This window comes from Stigmatopora nigra, chromosome 14, assembly GCF_051989575.1.
Source record: "Stigmatopora nigra isolate UIUO_SnigA chromosome 14, RoL_Snig_1.1, whole genome shotgun sequence".
NCBI classification, from domain to species: domain Eukaryota; kingdom Metazoa; phylum Chordata; class Actinopteri; order Syngnathiformes; family Syngnathidae; genus Stigmatopora; species Stigmatopora nigra.
This window is the reverse complement of record NC_135521.1, coordinates 6,006,036-6,025,346: the sequence shown is the minus strand read 5'-3', so window position 1 is coordinate 6,025,346 and position 19,311 is coordinate 6,006,036. Positions and strand designations below refer to the sequence as shown.

At 37.9% G+C, this 19,311-nt stretch overlaps 1 protein-coding gene and 1 long non-coding RNA gene across 2 annotated transcripts in view; one reads left to right on the top strand and one right to left on the bottom strand.

Annotated features, from left to right (window-relative positions):
• The window catches only part of diaph2 (diaphanous-related formin 2), a 191,244-nt gene that overhangs the window by 116,770 nt on the left and 55,163 nt on the right, over positions 1-19,311 (bottom strand). Inside the window, exons 8-17 of the mRNA XM_077732903.1 lie at positions 18,853-18,992; positions 15,463-15,537; positions 15,317-15,386; positions 14,025-14,161; positions 12,302-12,410; positions 9,365-9,475; positions 8,073-8,185; positions 4,955-5,071; positions 1,333-1,451; positions 1,041-1,105 (exon numbers count right to left, since the gene is read on the bottom strand). Coding sequence (XP_077589029.1) covers positions 1,041-1,105; positions 1,333-1,451; positions 4,955-5,071; positions 8,073-8,185; positions 9,365-9,475; positions 12,302-12,410; positions 14,025-14,161; positions 15,317-15,386; positions 15,463-15,537; positions 18,853-18,992 — 1,056 coding nt within the window. The remainder of the gene's footprint in view (positions 1-1,040; positions 1,106-1,332; positions 1,452-4,954; positions 5,072-8,072; positions 8,186-9,364; positions 9,476-12,301; positions 12,411-14,024; positions 14,162-15,316; positions 15,387-15,462; positions 15,538-18,852; positions 18,993-19,311) is intronic.
• LOC144207429 (uncharacterized) lies at positions 6,125-7,794 on the top strand. Its single transcript, XR_013328654.1, has 3 exons — positions 6,125-6,365; positions 6,822-6,910; positions 7,188-7,794. It is a non-coding gene; the product is annotated as an uncharacterized LOC144207429 (long non-coding RNA).

The following is a 19,311-nucleotide window of genomic DNA, read 5'->3' as shown; positions in this document are numbered from 1 at the left end:
GGAGGCGAAGGATGGCGAACGGTGGGGCGTCTCTGGAGAGCGGCCTCGGGGCATATCAACAGACACCAAAATCCAAGGCATTCTATTCATGGCCTTCATCACCCGGGAGTCCTGTTGTCCTTTATCTTTGTTTCAGACTTTGCTTTCATACATGTTGATGGATTTAACCTTTGCATAATACCAAGACATGTCAGTGTAATGACTTCACCAGCCCAGCAGGGTGCCAAGAACTGGGCTCTTACAATGCATTGTCAAAGAGAATTACCCTCCCCAAAAACTAATTTAAGAATATGCTTAACTTGTGACCTCACATTATATCAGTTTGAAATTGTCTTACAATATGGGCCAAAGTTTCATAGAAGTATAAGTCACAGTCTGCCCTCCCAAAAATATTACATTACAGTGACAATAATGTTTATTGCCCTCTTCATTGTGTATTCTTTGGACGGTCCAACTTGTACTCAGGTGCAAACAATAGTTCAAAATTGGCGATATTAGTATTTGATGAGCATTATTTTACTGTCTCTTTTGTCACCTTTAAAGTTAATTATTATCAGCTAAAATGCATATGGTTCATCAAGTTGAAGATTAAAACCTGTGGGTTTTTTGGGGGTATATTCTATTAAATATAGAAGTCTAAATTACAAATAATTGTATTCTGTTTTGAATGATTTATTCATTCTTTAACAGGTCCAACTTCATTGGAGCTGTAAAACAAATTGGAAGTTGTCCAATGTAACAAAACTTATCGTCGTCGATTTCTACTTTACTAGTAATGAAATGTGCATTAAGGAGGCGTCTCTCGGAGCAAAGACGCATCAAAACACCTGCACAAAATGTAAGTGCGGCTTAGTACTGTGCACAAATCAGAGCCCCGCCATTGATTCTTGTAATGCTGATACGGATCATGTAGCGTCGCAGCCAGGTATTGATTAAAGCATGGAAAATCTATAGCTTGTCTGGGAGCAGTGTGGAACAAAAAGACTTTCCTGATAGCACTTGGCCAAGCGAGGGCCCTGTTGAAGTGATTAATGCCTTACCTTTTTGGAGTACTCGGCAGCTTTCTGTTCACTCTCTTCTACTTTGGATTTGTCCACACACAGATCTGCAAATAGGAAATGCACACACCAGCCCAATGAATGCCTCAAACCCTTTTTTTTAAGTGTATATCATTATTACTTATCTGGTACCATTCTTTCTCAAATAACTCATTGCCTTATTTATATCTGCTTTAAACAGGTTTCCCGGTGTATCTCCAGCTTAATAATGCTAAATAAATGCTCTCTAAAAATGGAAAACATGCAAGGTCCATTAATGAAGAGGAAAAAATACCAATAAGATGGGTCAAGTCCACATCTAATCGTCGACTATAGCCAAAGTCGGGGTCCATCCCGTTTCGATGGAGGACCACCTGGGAGATGCATTCTTCAATCACCTTGTAGTACTGAGGCCTGAGCATAAAGAAGAACAATCATAAGCAATGTATGATAGACACCACATCGACAAGACTAATTGAGCAGGAATGTGTCCCCCATCCGATTTAGAGGTCACAAAATGCCAAGTTGAGGAAAAAAAGGCAGAGAAAAAAAAAGTGGCTTGTTAAATTTGATCACTTGCTTCACTCCCGTCATGAAATGAGTAGATAATGGGTGCGCTGAGGTTGAGGGTGTGTTTGTGTGACCATTTCAAGGTGACAGTCAGCCCTTTCCCGTAATTTGCAATCATCTTTGCCAATTAGAACAACCATTAAAAAAGATATGTAAATCTAATCAGTGTAACGTGTGTAATTGAAAGCACAATGACCGAGAAAACATGTCAGCTAGATGGTGGTTAGTACGGCTATCCAGCTGCGTATTTGAGTCCGTACGCAGGAACGGGCCAGCAAACGTGACCTTTTTGGTGGCGAGACTATCAACTTTAATTGCTTGTGACATTTAGCAAATAGATTGCCATTTAAGACGAGATCCTAACTGAGAAATAATGATTTTCTAAGCTCGACTTTGACCCGGGAGTCCATTTTGAAGTACCTCATGCTAAAAGTTTCCTGATAAAGAATTGAAAGTGAATACAATAGTGAGACAGACAGGCAGAATTAACTTGGGTGATTATACATGCGAGAGCACAACAGTCTGAGCCAAAGCCACGAGAAAAGAAAATAAACAGAAAGGTGATCTTCTAAAAAAGAAAATACAAAATGAAAGAGGCAATGGAATGTCTGACATTAATGCTTGAGCTGGCAGCTTCGCCCACTCGTGATTGGATGAAGCTTGCCAGCGTCGCCTAGCTTGGCTTAAGTGCGGTGCCGCTCGGCTTACGACTGTCACCCATGTACTGCACAGTATTATCTCAATATGTCGCCCTATTTTCCAGCCGTCCTCCATCCTCTGCCACCGTCGAGCGGACGCAGCAGCGGCGCGAGTGACCCAGAACTGTCAGGCCCCCCGTCCGGTGGGCAGCGGCGGGTTCCAAGAAAGCGTGTATATATAAGTCCCACTGCATCATTGCCCACCTCCTTTATTTCTTTATTTCTTTATTTTGACTCTGGCACCTTCACTTCTTCCAATTGCCTTCCGTGCGCCATCCCAGCCACTTGATCCAGCAATGCTCCACATATCCACTATAATCCCCATATCGTCGGGCTCCAAAAGAGAACATCTGCTCTATATTTACAGGGCGGGTTTGATGTGCTCCCATTCATTAGGCTTGCTCTGTGAGATTAATTATCAAAAATAAACCAAGGCCGCAAGGGAAGCGCAACAGCTCACATCAATGACAGTCGACGCGACACTTCAATGCTTTTGGCCCAATTTAGACAGTGTCGCCAAACACATATACAATACCTCAGTTAAGAATCAATCTGTCACATAGTTACTAACTTGCTGCACTGGCTCACATAATGAAGTCTAAATGACATCCTGACCCCAATTAATATGTTTAATGTTACAACTATAATAAAATAAATGAGAACAATAAAAACCTACAGTAGATTGCACCACTGTTTATCACAAGGGACTATTAGTGAGTTTCAATGTATTCCACAGTGACTGCAGAATTTCATTCCAACCAAAAAAAATGACACTTTTTTTCACAAATCTGGTGTAATTTGTTGATTGTAAACAGGTGTTGCTTGTTTTACTAGACACCACATTGGTTAAACTGTTTGTGCTGAATCAGTTGGAACAAAAACCAGGACCGACAGCGGCCCTGGAGACCTCTACAATAGACCATTAAAACCAAAACATGCTTATCCTACAGCAAAACCAATATGGCACCTGTAAGGCCCGACATTTACTGTCGACTATAAAGTGTAGGGAAAAAAAGTGCTGTTGTAAGCATTCCAGTAGACATTTATTCAATGCAAGGATGAAAATAAGAATCAAAAGTAGAGAGTAAGATCAAAATGAATTTGAATATGATATTCTGACTTAAAAAAAATATATAACATTCAGCCAACTAAACCAAGACCCAAATGACAGCTTTGCTATAGCATATTATTTCTTTCAGAGATCACTGTTGCAAATGACTTATTGCTTGCTTGGGGAAAGGTATACGGCCACTAACGGCAAGGTAATAGTGGCTGTAGCTTTTTAATATGAATCCATTTTCCTCGCTTCCTTCTCATAGATGAGCGATGCATTATTTATAGAGCAACTTGTCTATGATAAATTCATCTCCCTCCTCTCATCATCTGCTCACACCCCGACATTCTTTTTATAAGTCTGCTGTCTGCGAAAAAGGCCTGACGCAGCAGTGAATTCATCAATGTCACTCGATTGGGCCCGATGATTGACACGTTTTCTCTTCAAACGTTTTAGCGGCATTTAAAATTTTCATTTTGCAACACACCCTTCCTTGCACTTCTTTTTTAGTATCCATAACTAGGTTTTACATGTTCGGCACTGGCAACATGTGGCAATATAAAACCAATTTTTTTTTTTTTTAATTGCACTAGAGAAAGTGGGAACTTCTGAAGGTGGAGAATGTGTGAAACTAAAACTCATAAAGATCACTGTAACAGAATGCAATAGTTTGCAATTGCATGTGTTTCTGTGAGATGTATTGATGTGTGATAATTACGTCAATGATGATGTTTATTAAAAATAAGTGGGTGAAAAAAAATGTGATCTTTATGTAGGTCATCTATTTGAGTAGGGAATAAGCAGGTGTCTATCACCAAGCAGTTTTACTTATTAAATTGGGCAATAAACTAGGCAATTTTGAGCAGCATGGAATTTATTAGGGTTTTTTTGTCGCGAAAAAAGAAGTTGTTTTTTCTTAAATTTTAGCAGAGAGAGAAGAAGGCAATTGACTAAGATGTGAAGTATTTTTGAGTGAAATCCACTATTTCAGATGATCCAATATCTTAGCAGGTCATAAAAAGGGCCTATTTGAGTACAAAGGTTTTGTTTTGTTTTTTATTGTATTTTAGTTGCTGCTATCTAGTAATTGGGACAAGGCAGTTCCACCATTAAAATGTGATATCAAGGCAGAGTTACCTAAAAAAATCAGTTGTCAATTTTTAAAATGTGTTTACCTGAATTTGCGCCAACACTGTCTATTCATTAATGTGTGGTGTCCACGAGTGTGAAGGTCACTATTTGAAGAGGTAGAATATTTGAGCAAGGCACGTCAAAATGACAGGTGTCGCTTTGAGAAGAGCCATTTACATAATGGCACTGAAGTGGACAGTGAAGTAGGCAATTTATTGCAGCAAAGAGTCTATTCAAAGGAAGATTTACGTCCATAGAATATCAACAGGGGTCATTGAAAAATGAAGTGAGGAAATGAGGCTGCTGTATTACTTTGGTGGACATCAAATTAGGAAGTATGAAAAATTGTCTGTATCTTGACATAGGTCACACAAATGTCTTTATTGGGTTGAGTCATAAGAATAATGTTGATGTAAGAGTGTCTGTTGAGGTTTTAGGTTTTGGCGCCAAATCAGGCAACTTACCGGATGTAGTAGTCGTTCCTGATGAGCAGCAGGTGCTGAAGGATGGACAGGAAGTAGGACTCTGAGCCTGTGTCTTTCACCATGTTGGATAAGAGATGATACACCTCATTCAAATCAGTAGAGGGGGCAAAGTTAAGGGAAACAAACCAAGGAGTACAATGAGCTCAATTAATATATTTATAACACCGTGTTTTAAACACCATTCAAACGCTCAGCAGCGGAGTAAATGGAAGCAGTTTGAAGCATTCCCGTTTTGTCTTCACACCTCCGCTTCCTGACAGGCATCATGGAGTGAAAGCAAACACAGATGTGATTCCTCTTATCAGTTCTCTCCAGAGACCCGAAAAGCCTGATAACAGCGAACATAAAGGAGAGATGGAAGTATAGAAAACAGAATAAAACAACTCCCTCTGGTTTACCTGTCACTCTGTTTTCAAAGTAGAAACAATTAATTAGACAAAAAAAAAAGGCATTCAACATTTAAGGCGAAAATGACGGAAGGAGAAGCGAAACCTTTGCAGAACAACAATTATGCTAAGAGTTGCTTTTGTCATTGAAAGTGACACTCTTCAGCCAAGAAAAGAAAATATACAAAACTCAGGTTATAAAATTTGCAAAAGGTATTGATTATGTGTCTTCTGTCGGCTCACCCCTGGAGGGAGCAGTGTTGGCTCGGAAAGCTTAAACAGATCAGTCATGTCTCAATCACTTTCTGTATGGGACTTTTGCATATTGACCCATTGACAAGGTTACTAAGTAGATGTAAAAGGGCTGTAAAGATTTAATTTGTTCTTATCAAACTTATAATAGGGTTTAACAAGTTAAACAGTAATGTTGAATATGATGTGAAGCCTATGTAAAGTAGTTGTTTATGCCTACGGGGTGTCATTCTATTTTGTGGGGGTGAAAAAAGTACAATCAGCTTTTCAATCAAGTTATAAATGTGCACACTGACAACATGATGGAAATCCTCCACCGTAACTAAAATATTTACAAGGAACAAAGTGATGAAATGACCTGACAGTAAATGTAGTGGCACATAATATTCGCACATCTGTTTTAAGAGTAGGAAAATGGCTTTGGAAGAGGAAAAAAAAGAGACATTTTATGATGTAACAACTGCTCCGGGCCATGTAATATGACTATTGTTGAAAGTTTAAAGACCCCATATTATGCTTGTTCACTCTCTTTAACCTAAATATAAGGAATACTCGACAAAGGGGAACCTTTTAGAAGCCAAAGAACCACAAAGAAAAGTGTGCCAAAGCCTTTTTAGGGGGTAGTATGGCCCTGTATTGCTCCTTAATGGTAATAGGTGGTAGTGCCTTGGCTTATTCAGTTCTTTTGGCATCACTACAGCCCATAAAAACTGTCCTCTACGTTATCCAACCTTTCACTTGATGTCCATACAGTAAGTATTATATACAAGTTACACGAGTTGTGTTGGCTCATTTAAATGACCCATTTTTTCCAATGTATTTTCCAATGTGTCTTTGATTAATATTTTTTTAATCAATCTCGGGAATAGAGAATTCTCTCAAGTAATGTATATGCTCCCTACCTTGTATTATCAGAGCATGACACTAGGGAGAATTAGCAGCCCTGTGAAATTCAATTATGGCCTCACTAGTGCAACATTAGAGAGGACACAAGAAGGAGCGCAAGACTTGGAAAGAATCCAAGCAGCTCTATCTATCACTAAGCTGCAGACATAGACACAACGTAGAATGCCAATCCATTCAATGACCCCTCTTCTCTACCGCCAAATCATGAATAAACATTAGTGGCAGTGGGATGTAGGCCAGTCAGTGGTAGGGTCAATCAATCACCATTCCGCAGCTGATTAATATTTATGAATGTTTCACAGTCACCTCCTGGCACCGGCACCAGAGTCAGGCAGGGACGAGTGAGGTTTGTGCGGGTCAATATTCATGGAAAAACAAGAGGCATGCTCAGGTAAGAAGAACCGCCGGGCTGGTTTTATTGTGTAGGCAAAAGGGGCTGGCGAGGCATTTAGAATGATACCCTGAAGCTCTGCGATCAATACACTACATTGTCCTGGGAAACAAACATTGGGCCATCTCATTTGTGAACCCGTTCAAGCACATCATTAATCCAAGAGCTGCCGCCCTTTTTTTTTTTAACACACAGACACACACACACACACACACACACGTTTCACCTGAGTGTGTCAACACAAAGTGTCACTCACCGCGGTGCTTTGTGTCAGCAGGACAAGTGTGGGATTTGCTTCAAGGAGAGAAAAAAAGGCTGTGGACATCTGCATAACAATGTCAGGTGTCTGGAATGACGCCTCCCAGTGCCACTCATTCATACATAGCCCCAGAGAAGATTAGTGAATTATTAAAGGGTTTTGGGCAAAAAGTTTCTGCGCCTAGATTGAATTATTGCCTTCTTATTAACTTCCTGGTAGATACCTGTGCAGGAATGTAGGAGGGCAATAGAACAGAAGAAACCTTAATAATATTGAGTGGAAAATCTTAGAACACTGGAAAGGGTGTTTTCAAAATTCTCCCTGCTTAGCTGAACTAAATGATATTGCAAAGCCATTTTGGGTGCAATTGTAGCTATGAGATTAAACTACTGCTAGAATTACAGAAGTATAACCTTTTCACTGCTACTATAATCTGCCTTTCCTGCTTAAAATGTGTAAATACAGAGCTACATAATTTAGTGTTTTAAAATCTTGCAATAGTGCAACTAAGTGCTTGCTCTTGACCACCATTGTAAATACATTAAACCAGTTTAATGCCTGGGATGAACTTTAAATTTGGACCGTGTGTCTATGATTTGAGACTAGCTGTCAGGAAGAATCATGAGTCACCCATAAGAATAAAACAAACATAAAGAATTTAAAAAAGAATGTGAGGGGGTAGATAGTGAGGAGCAATAGCCCACCCTACCCAGCTGCAAAGAGGGAGATTAATATTGTTAGAGCCTCAAATCCCTGTCTAATGAAGCAATCACAGAGGAAATTCAGTCAATCAATGTCATCACGTTGAGTCATCGCTTGCTGCCACATTAACATTAACGGCCATTCAGGTAATTCACACACAGGGACAAAAAGACAGTTTGGGAGGATAAAAAAAAAGGATATTCCATCTCGGCCCGGATGTCATCCAAGCGATGAGAGAGTTCAATTGAGTCCTCTTCTTTATTCTCATTGAAAACCTTGAGCTGAATATCTAGCTCCTCTGTCTCTTTCAGCTCCTAAAATGAGTCAGGTGAACTAGTAAATGCATGTCCATGACCATCACATTAGTTTTTTTTTTTCATAAAATGCTGAAGAGACTTAACAAAACCTTATGTTCATGTTTTCAAACAGATTCATCAGATTACATAATTAAGCCATTTTATGAAAGATGGCTGTGTAATTATCTTTGATTTCAAATATCTTACTGCAATTCAACATTGGAAATTTGAATTTTAAATAACATGCATGTGAATTTTGACAGTTTTTCCCCTAAATCCATATAATATGTTTGATGATGTTTTGAAAATGTGCAAAGATTGAGAAACATATGTATAGGTAACGTTAAGAAATGGCAGGTTTGAAAAATGTACAGTATGCGGAAAAAAAAAAAAACCTTCAGATTGTGAAAATGGCCATGCGTAAGATAACCGACCCTTTGACCAAGTGAATACTGCAAAATCTTTAACACCTGTTCCATTCAAAGTGGATTGTGGGAGTTCTCGTTTGAAATGTCAGCGACTGAGCTGAAAACAAGACACAGTGCCAAATGTATCCTAATTTCTGCAGGTGTACACCAGCCGGCATCATATTTTTAAAGCCCATCTGTCTGAAGCCGAGCTGGTTCACAGGGCGAGGGCTTGATGGCTTAAGGAGATATAGTGAATAAGCAATGCCCTTTTTATCTTATACTTTTGAGCCATTACTTGAAACATATGATTTTTTTTAAATCAACTCATTACTGTATATAACCAATGTACTGTTTTTTTTTCTAAATTCATGTTGTTGTTATGTAATGATGGCACAGTGGAAAACTGATACTGTATATATTTGGCCACTGAAATGGTGTATTAGATAAAAGCATGATATAACTTTGATATTCGCACGAAAGTTAACTTTTCCAACTTTTACGTCAAGCTCTGTGCTATTTTTTAAATGTTATATTCTGCAAATGACAACATGGACTAAAGCAGAGCAGCATGATATAAATGGAATTGGAACTAAATTATTGAGGAGTAAACAAGCAAAAGTTTACTGATGCATTGTTAGTCTGCAACTAAACTAATCCATCTAGCAGATGTGCTGCAGTCATGAAAAATCATGAGGATTCCTTACAAATCAAAAACTCCATCTTGAATTATAAAGTAAAAAAAAAACATCTATAGCAAAGCTGCAAACGTGGCATTTTGAAAACTCACAGGCAGTATCTTTTTGAGGCCACATCTTAAGAACTCATTTCGCAGGTGTATTCGGAAGTCCAGGTCATCCGGGGAGGTAACCAGCGCATTGATGAGTTGCATGCAAGCAACCTGGGGGGTACACAAAAACCAGATTTCAACAAAACAAAGAACATGAGTTTCTTCTAGCGATTGTCACGGTGTAAGATTAGTGTTCCACATTTGTTGTGTTGTGTTTCTGCTCTCTTAATATGATCAATGCCGGTGAGAAAAACAAAACCTAGAGTGGATGGAGAGTGAAACGAGGAGAAGATGGAAAGGTGAAAAGTCTCCAGCTTGGATGTGCATTATTAATGGATTTATTGGGAGAGAAAGTGTGTGTATTGGTATGCAGGGGTTACTTGGAATTCACTGATCAATTCTAATGAGCAGTAAGGTGTTTTAAGGGAAAATACCACGGATAAGACAGTTTTCCTTAGACAGCCAATCAATAGTTGGCTGAAGAATTCCCATGGATGCTGAAAGCATTCTTTGGAAAACCTTGACCTGAACCATTGACTTAGATATGCTGTTAAATAGTCCAAACTAATGCATACACTTAGCTGATGAGATGGGCCATCTAAATGCCATAATCTGCCAGTCAATGTCAGAAATTGGCATTTTAAAAGAAAATGATACGTTTCAAACAACCTCAGTCCACTTTGCTGTGTAACTTTTACTTTAACACTTCAGAAGGAAAAAAAAATATCCCTTATGTGGCATACCATATTATTAAATGCTAACCATGAAAAAAATACACTCCAAAGATTTAATCCTCACATAATTGTTTATAGCAAAATGGAAGTATTTACCAGCTTTGGATCTTTAATTCTTGTAGTAGACCCATTAACTTTAGCTTTATAGATGCTGTGTTAGCTCTGCAGGAAATGTTTGTTGTGGCTGTTGTGAGCACGCAGCTGTACCATATATCACCATTAAAGGTCAGTCCAGCTAATTAGTAGTAGTAGAAGAAGAAGATGTGCATTTGATCACCATTGGTCAACTATTTGGACAGCCAGTACATTGCAGCCTTTAGAAATAGTTACATAAATTCACATTTATCTTGTTTAAATATATGAAACACTGTATTTTTTCACCCAGGTGACATGCATGAATGCAAATGAAAGCAATAGATTCCTTTTGGATGAGCCCATTTGGATACAGATTGCAGCAAAATGCACCACCATAAATAAGATCAAATAAACTACTTACTCTTTGCGTGCAGGAATTTTACACTTACTCCAATACACCAGAGAATGCGTACATAAAAAAGCCTCAACCATAAAACCATCACAGAGTTCATGTGAGCGAAGAAAGCGAGCTCATAAAATATTCTGTTTCTTGCTCTGGCATACAGATCCAGGCTCAAATATCCATTGCCCATAAGTAGTACAGTAAAGTTTAAATGGTTTGAGAGTAAAACTACTTTTGATGAGAAATATATATGTAGATGACAAGTACTTTTATATCACTGCAATTAAACAGATCTGCATATGGACCTAGTTTCTAGTGATTTAGGATATATGCACCAAACAATGAGTATCTACAACCCCAATTTGAAATACAATAAATGTTGTTGTTTTTTTAACAGTCATTGTTAAAGATATCCAAAAGACGACAACAGCAATAACATATCTAATTTGGAGATTTGGGACTAAAAGGGAGATAAAGATACCTTGATTTAATGTTTTTTTGTGTATATTTTAAAAGTGTAATTGGTAGAATTTGCTTGAAATTGAATATGACAAAAGTGAGGCTCAAAACTGAAACCAATGATTAATTAAAATAATATTAATAAGATTAAAAATGATGGTGGAAAATGACCCGAAATTCAGAGTTTTGCATTTGTAGCGGTGTCAGCAATTTGCTATTACATCTCTCCAACTGTGCAATTTCCATTTTAAAATGGAGTCATTCCATAATTAATTACCCACTTTGGAAATAAAGAAATATATATTGAGTGGGTCTGTTATTTTCTTGTTGTTTTTTTAGTGCTGTTCATCCTCTTTACTTCTGTTTGTGTACACTTGTAACACACATGACAGGAGTTCTATCTTTTGTTATGGTTTCAAACAAAGGTCCTCTGAGACCTTGAGTGAGGAACAAAGTGGAAAATAACGGAAATAGTCGTAAGATGTGAGAGAAACTCATAAAGTAAGGAAGAAGAAGGAGAAAGGAATTTAAAAAATGGGGTGTGCCATAGAATATAAAAGGAAGGAAGGCTCAAGGAAGTATGTGGTCCTAATTAAAGAAGCATTGCCGATGAAGCCCTCGGCATCATCTTTAATATTACCCAGCAATCATATCTATCTCATCATGTGCTCAAGGCATCGTGTGCTAGCTAGACAAGTGGACTGAAGACATCACTGCTGTCATTTTCATTCGTCCCCTTAACAGTGTCCTAATGACAAAATCAAACTTGATTTGCTGAATCAATATGGTGCAAGGTTCCTGCAGCCATTTAAATGTCAGAAAAATCATATAATGGAGAGAGTACGCTGTGCTATACTCATAACGTGCCAATTATTTCACATACTTAAAAAAAGGAACATTCAAAAATGAATGTTCATAAAGAGCAAGGGATTCTAATTTTGTCAGAATTACATCAAGTCTTATATTTTTGTGTCTAACCATGTATATGCAGTTTTAAATAATGATTACAATTATGACATATTCTGTAAAATATTGTGAAAGTTTATCTTGTTTGTAGATCCTCACAAAATGTATTTTCTGGTTAGCATTGCACCAAGGCTGTTTTGCTTTGGCATCTTTGTGAAAATGTTGTCCTTTTTGGAGCTAGGATTGGACAAGATGACTGTTTGTAACTGGAGTTAATTTAGTTTGAAATACTGCAGATGGGAAAGTGTATTAGGCAGCTGTTGTATGGCCTTAGTATACAGTATTTATGGGAATGCGAACCTGAAGTTGCTGAGCCTCATGATTCTCCAGTCCTTCCACAATTGGGGCAAATCTCTCTTTATTATTCCGCTCTGCTGCAATTGTCATGGCTGCCAGAATCTTATCCAGGCTGGAAGAAAACATATGACCAGGAAAAGGCTGTCAAAAAAAAGCACTTTGATCATCTCAATAAAGCAAACATTTGCTGACAACTTTAATGTCAAAGACTCTCCATTTAAGTGGAATCCCTTTTTTTTAATTACATGCAACACCTTAACACTGTTATGTCCTTTTCTAAACCAATCTTGCAACATCCAAAATACTGTGAGTATAATACAAAAAGTTATTCTAAACGCCATTTAAAAGGCATGGTATGTCAGAGACACACGACAAGATAAACAAAGAGAAGGAAGCCTACTGCATCATTTGTCCAAAATGAAGCAGCCGCCTCCCTTAGATGGTGAGACAGCCTACCAGTGTCTACAAGACAGTTGGGTGAACAAAAAGCATCCCCAGTTTTCTACAAGAATTTGGAACTCTGTGGGAGACCTTGGGAGGCATTGGCAGATATTTTGCTGTTTATCCCAAATCCCGCTTCCAATTTATTGCTGCAGGAACACTCAAGAGCATGTAAACATAGCAAAGATGGACCGCATCTTTTTCATATTTGTTTGTCAAATATAATGATTTTGAAACCTTCTGCTGCTGTGGCAGTACTGACAGAAGCATGTTTTACACTAACGTGTCAAGCGGGGGTGCACCAAACAACTTTCATTATCATTTCCAATTTAGAACAAAATCTTGAACATTACACAGCTGGTTTCAGCACATTTAATGACTGAGAGATCACTGACTACATGACTGTATTAAACCAACTAAAAGCAACAGCAAACCCTTGGGAAAGCAACAACTTACAGTGTAAACAAACATGGATGAAAAACAGCTCTTAATGGCATTTGCTCAGGATTCTGCTCAGAGAAACAACCCCCCCCCCCCCCCCCAAAAAAAAAATGAATTGGTCCATTGGGCCATAGTAAATTTTGGAAGAGGTTTCCCAGAAACATTATGATTGTATTTGATCATTTGTTTATGAATTGTATTGTTTTTTTTTTTGTTTGTAGACAGGCATAAGCTGTGCAAAAACATTCATTTCATTTTTATCTGAAGGTCTAAAGTCTTAATATATTTAAATGCCACACTAATAAGAAGGAGAGAATAGTATATTGTTTTCTTAAAGGTTAAACGTTTTGAAAATGTTGTGTATGTATGTCTTTAAAGAACCAGATGGTGAAGTTACAAATGTGTAGGTTAACTGACGGCACAACGATATGCTTTCTTGTTTTGAAATCAGGCAAAATAAATTCTTCCCTTTGTTATTTTTGGAGTTGATTCACTCTTGTGAGCCATGATATAATTTTAGAGGACATAATATGCAAATAGAGAAGAGCCCAATCTAAAGAAAACCTGTTCTCTTCCATGAACAGCATGGCGTAGTATAAACGTAAAAGTTCATGGCAATGTCAGACTACAGAGTGTTGTTTCTAGAAGAAAAAGCTTGTTAAAGTAGATATTTTATTTGGATGTGAGTTTCCTAGGAGTCTCATTAGGTTATATAACCCTTTCATGGAGGCACCATTGACCTAGAAAATATTCTGAGGCGTTGACTTCTAAGTTCCACGTCACATGATCTTGGGAAATAATTCATTAATGATCAAGTGAGATGGGACGAGCCATCAGGTCTTACATGTTTTCTTCACCAATGATACAGAAAGCCGACAGGATCTTGACAGTCTCGGTCATCATCCCCGTCTGTTTGGGGTCGACAGATCGTGCCAGTAACAACAGACTGCGCTCATCTCCCAGGATCCTTTGCAGCCCATACTGTCAAGAGAGTGAAAACAACGAGGTGGATAAGGGGGGTGAGAAATTTCCAGTGGTGCAATTTAAGTCGAGCTTTCAAAGATGTCAACTAGAACTGGACAAAATCCTGAAGTACAGCATCATGCAAAAGTTAGAACAACTTTCGGTCTGCACAACTTGTCTCACGTCACTGAAGGTATATTACTACATATAGTTATAACAAGCCATTTTAACATACTATAGACATATAATTTCATTCAAAAAATGTGGACTGGTCTGTCAATGTTAATTCTAAATCATTAAATTTGTACAAACGAGACCTAGTACATTTTGAAATTACTAAATTATGACAGGGACTAGTCAATCTTGATGTACGGATGTGAACAATAGTATTTATAATTCATTTAGGGCACAATTTCTACTTGGATAAAAGAAGTAATAGAATAACCTACATAAACTTCATCATTAGGAAAAAATATGGTGGGTGATAAATGGACTCAATTAATGAGCGAACTCTCGGGACACACTCTTTTCTTTAACCTTTTTAATCCTTTCAACACTTAAGGGTCGAGTGACCACCGGTGGGAATTAGGAACAGGCATGTCAATTGGTCAGCGAGCCTTGAAATGTGTGTCTCTACATGAGAAATGAGCAATGCCTTGCCAAAATGGATAATTAATTGATACGAGAGCTTCGGGGAAAAAAAAAAATGGTAAAATTAGCTTTTCTATAATAACCCCTTATCTCAGACACAGCCCCGTCCTCCAAAGAAATTCAGGCCACCGAATAAAATATATATTTCAATAGTATTGTGGTTGAAATGGAAGCCCACCTTTTTGTTTGATTTACTTTTTTTCAACTGATATTTAGCATAATTATAGACTACCTAAAAAAAGAAGCACACAATATTGTACGGAAAGCACAAGGATGGCTGTAAAATTCCTCTTAATCCGAGATCATTATTCATACAGCGGCCAGCCTGCCAGTTCACAGACACTCTGTTTAATGTAAGATCCTACTTTGGTCAACCCTATGGAGCTAGTAAATGGACAAGTGGATACTTATATGAAGGGTCCCCATAATATAAGACCAGCCCTATTACAGAAATTATATAAAATAGTTTCAAATGGCTGTGAAACATGTTTAGGAAGTTTCACTAATCTGAAACATACAAACCTTGTTGTTCATGAATGCCTTCAAGCATTGTATAAGTTTATGCTGATTCCGTTTATCAATGTTTTCCTGCCTGGGAAAGAAAACAGAGAAACTATTAGAAGTATTCTTGTCAACAAATATGATACATTTCAAAGGAGTATACTCACTGTTTCTTATCCAAAAGCTTCTCCAGGGCATCCAGAAGAAGACCAAGACCCTCATGACCAAAGTTATTAACCCAACTGCAGAGAAAATAACACCAGAAAAGATCAACTCAATATTATTGGCACAATTTATGCCATTTTAATAGGCAGAGTGGATCAAACATACAATAATGGTTCAACCCTAAAGACAAGCAGTCATTCAATCTCATGTCATGGGTTCAACACACTTTGATAAATGGATTTGTGAAGTGGGTTTTAATTCCCCGCACAACCCCAGCCTCAAAACCGAGCCGTGGTCTCTCTGACACTGAATAAAGTTTGAGTTTAAACTAAACCCATTTAGGAGCAAATGATCATGCATCCATCTTCACTAGACTTCCCATCACCTAGCTGTTTGTATCCAGCCATGCCTTGAGAGCCACCATGTTCATGTGTCCAAAATTGAGCAATGCAAGAAAGAAAACTATGTAATCGATACTGGGTTGTGAGAGGTAATTGCCTATAAACCGCAAAATATCAGGAGACGGTAAATGATTCAGTGCAGATGAGCCTGTTTGTACAAGGAGGCAAGCGGGGGGAGTACTTGTAGTGGTAGAGGTGGGGGAAGTCGGCTGCGTGGTCACACCTAGATGATGCCATTAGTATTGCTTGTTTCAGGACCACGGACAGTGGATAAAGACAGAATTTGTGGCGCAATTTCCCGATGTAAAGAAGTACGAGTCAATAGTTTATCCCATATTTTTGACATACATTCTGAATACTAACGGCTGTAGTATTTAAGCCGTTTGTATTGACTGGCCAAGTCCCGAGATCCCTGCGATTAAGAGGGAGATCTTCCCAGAGGCGATTGGTTAAGTGAAGGTATTATTTTGGTTTGTGACTAAATTAGCACAGGCTGTAACACTCGCACTCCCACACAAATCTGAAAGTTACAATGGAATATAAATATACATATATTATACATAATAGTGTGTCAAAGGAACAAACAATAAGCGCCAGTAGTTTGGTTAGATTCATTTAATGGATCCATATTTCCTATTAAGTGTGGTTTTATCAGAAGTAGGAGTGGAGTCTTCATATGGGAAGCTTCTATTTATTTTGTATTATGTTACAATTCAAGTCCTTCAATTGTCCTTTTTCGGGAATACGGACTTGTTAGGTTCCAGAGGGTTTTAACAGCAAATGGCACTGTGAGATGTAGCTTGAAACCAAGCACCATCACTGTCTGCTTTAGCAATTTAGCATGTCAAACATTGCTATATTATATCGTGACTAAGAATATGGTTGGAGTAACAGTAAATCCATAGAGACAATGCTGCGGCACTTTTAGTATTAGATAAGTAGTAGAAAAAAGGTGTAAAATTAGTCATTTTACCCTGATCTCCAAATCACAGACACAACATTCCCACTCTGTTCATTTGATTCTGATTTAATCATTGTTTAAACAATTAATACTAGATTAATGTAGCAAGACTGTAACAATCCAGATTATGTCAAGATTTTTTTCTCACATTCAAACAGGTTTCATTAAATAATTCACATAGTTAGGGTAGGAAAGAAGACGCTTGCTAATGCTTTGGTGTGGAAACCAGCTGTAATACATATTATTGAGGTTAAAGTTTCTTTTTTTTCAAAACATAATTTTTCATTTTTAACGAGCGTGTTTGTTTGCCACGCTTTTCCAGTCATCTTCAGCCAACGGGTACCTTGCAATTAGTGCAATTAGACAAAAAGGTAGTCTGATGTGAACTTAGAGCAAGTATCACATTGGCTATGGTAAATGAAAAGGGAGAATGGAATAACAGGCTTGCTAATTGTCAAGAGAAAACCAAGTGACAAACATGGCAGCAGAAGAGAAGAAACTAAAAACAGTGGGTAGCTGACGCTCCAGGCGATTTCATCTGTGGGAGGCTGTGTGTTTTCCACATGCCATACACCTGTGCAGGACAGCCTGCGAGATAAAGCCCTCAGCAAAATGGCCTCACGGCCACCTGCACGACTAAGCAGGTGTGCAGCCTCACCAGTTAAACTATTAGACAAACACAAGCCTGTGGGAGCAAATTAGCAGGCTGCCCAAACACAAAGGAACAAGAAGAAAAAGTCGCAGTAAGCTGTCCAAAAGAAAAAAAGAAAAAGTTTTTAACCATGTTAAAACCCAGTTATACTTTGAAATTCCAAAGCCTTAAAATGTCTCCAATTCGCACTTGACTCAAAATTTGGACGCCATGTGATTAGTCAATACTTTTCAACTGACCTCATTTCAACCAGGATTAAAGAAATAGGTTTGCATGTGGACAGCATTAATTTGAAATTGTTTGAATGTTACTAAGTTTTATCTTAGAATGAAATGCACTCGATTACAGTGTACTACTAGACGAAATATTATGATGTGGATAGTTGGACACTTCATATTAAAAAATCTGACAAAATAATCAATAGAACAATCAGTCACTAAAATATTACGATAAAAAGACTGACCGCCTTATTCAAATCTATAATAGTATGTTCAAGAAGCAGGTTTCCACTTATATGTTAGGAGCAGCGATGTATGTGTACAACCCCCAAAAAACTAAAAACATTTGCATCTATGTACAATTCAGACTCTACCATGATTAACCTATATTGCGGTTGATTTTGGAATGTGGGAGGAAGACTGAGTATTCAGAAAACCCACGCGAACACATGGAGAACATAAAAAAAATCCATACAGGGACTGCCAAGATTCACGCCTAATGACTCTGAGGCAGGCGTGCCGACTGCTACGGCATTTTTCTGGCAGCCATACTGAGTCTTTGTGTATATTTATATATGTAAATGTATAAATGTAAATGTGTAAATATATATATATATATATATATATATATATATATATATATATATATATATATATATATATATATATATATATATATATATATATATATATATCAATTTAATTGTCACTATCTCAAATAGTTGTATCAAGTACCAAATACACTGTGGGGATAGTCTTATCAGAACCAATCTTTCAGAGTCCCTCAAGAACTCCGCAGCCCGAGCTATCCACAAGAGGTGAGCCCTTTATAAGCACAATGCCCTTACACGCTCACGGGTCATTAGAAAACACCCAGAGGAAAAGTTCACTCTTACATATAGTGTATCAACTCAGCAGCAGCCAGCCTCTCCGAGTGGGAACAATAACTTAAATACTCCAAGAGGCCTTGGAGTTTTCACTTCACTGTGCTGCCGACATTTGTTGGGGTTAATTAGGTTATCACAGTAGAATGGTATATATTGAAAGTAAGGTTGGGAATTTTGAGCATGAGACCCATTCGATATATTTAGTTATAAGGGTTGTCCAGAATCATTGCAAATAATGGGACAAAACATTATTAGCATGCATGATGGACTAACCTGACAGGGTTACTTGTGAGAGAAACCCGTAGTGACTCTAGGCAATTGAGAAGCTTTTCTTCTGTGATTCCAGAACGAAGCTCATGAACAAATTCCTGGGATGAGAGAGTAGATTCATGCTTGCTGTTCCTCAGTCCTCCCTAGAAGCAAAACAAAAAAATACACATGATGATGCTTTAAAACAAACCATACAACTCAAATCAAACACAATGCTACCCGGCATTTATTAATCTTAAACACTACTACACACATCCTCGTTTTTCAGAATGAAATTTTGAACAATACTTCTTCAGACAAGCTGCACGAATAAAATGTTTTCACTACTAAGTGACTATTTTAAGTAACATTCAGGAAGGAGGCAGTTGAGTCAAGGTATCATAGACAAAGAAACAATCCCATTAGATATGCTTGGAACAAGTCTGCTTTGCAAATCATGTGCACTCTGTTGAACCCCAAACT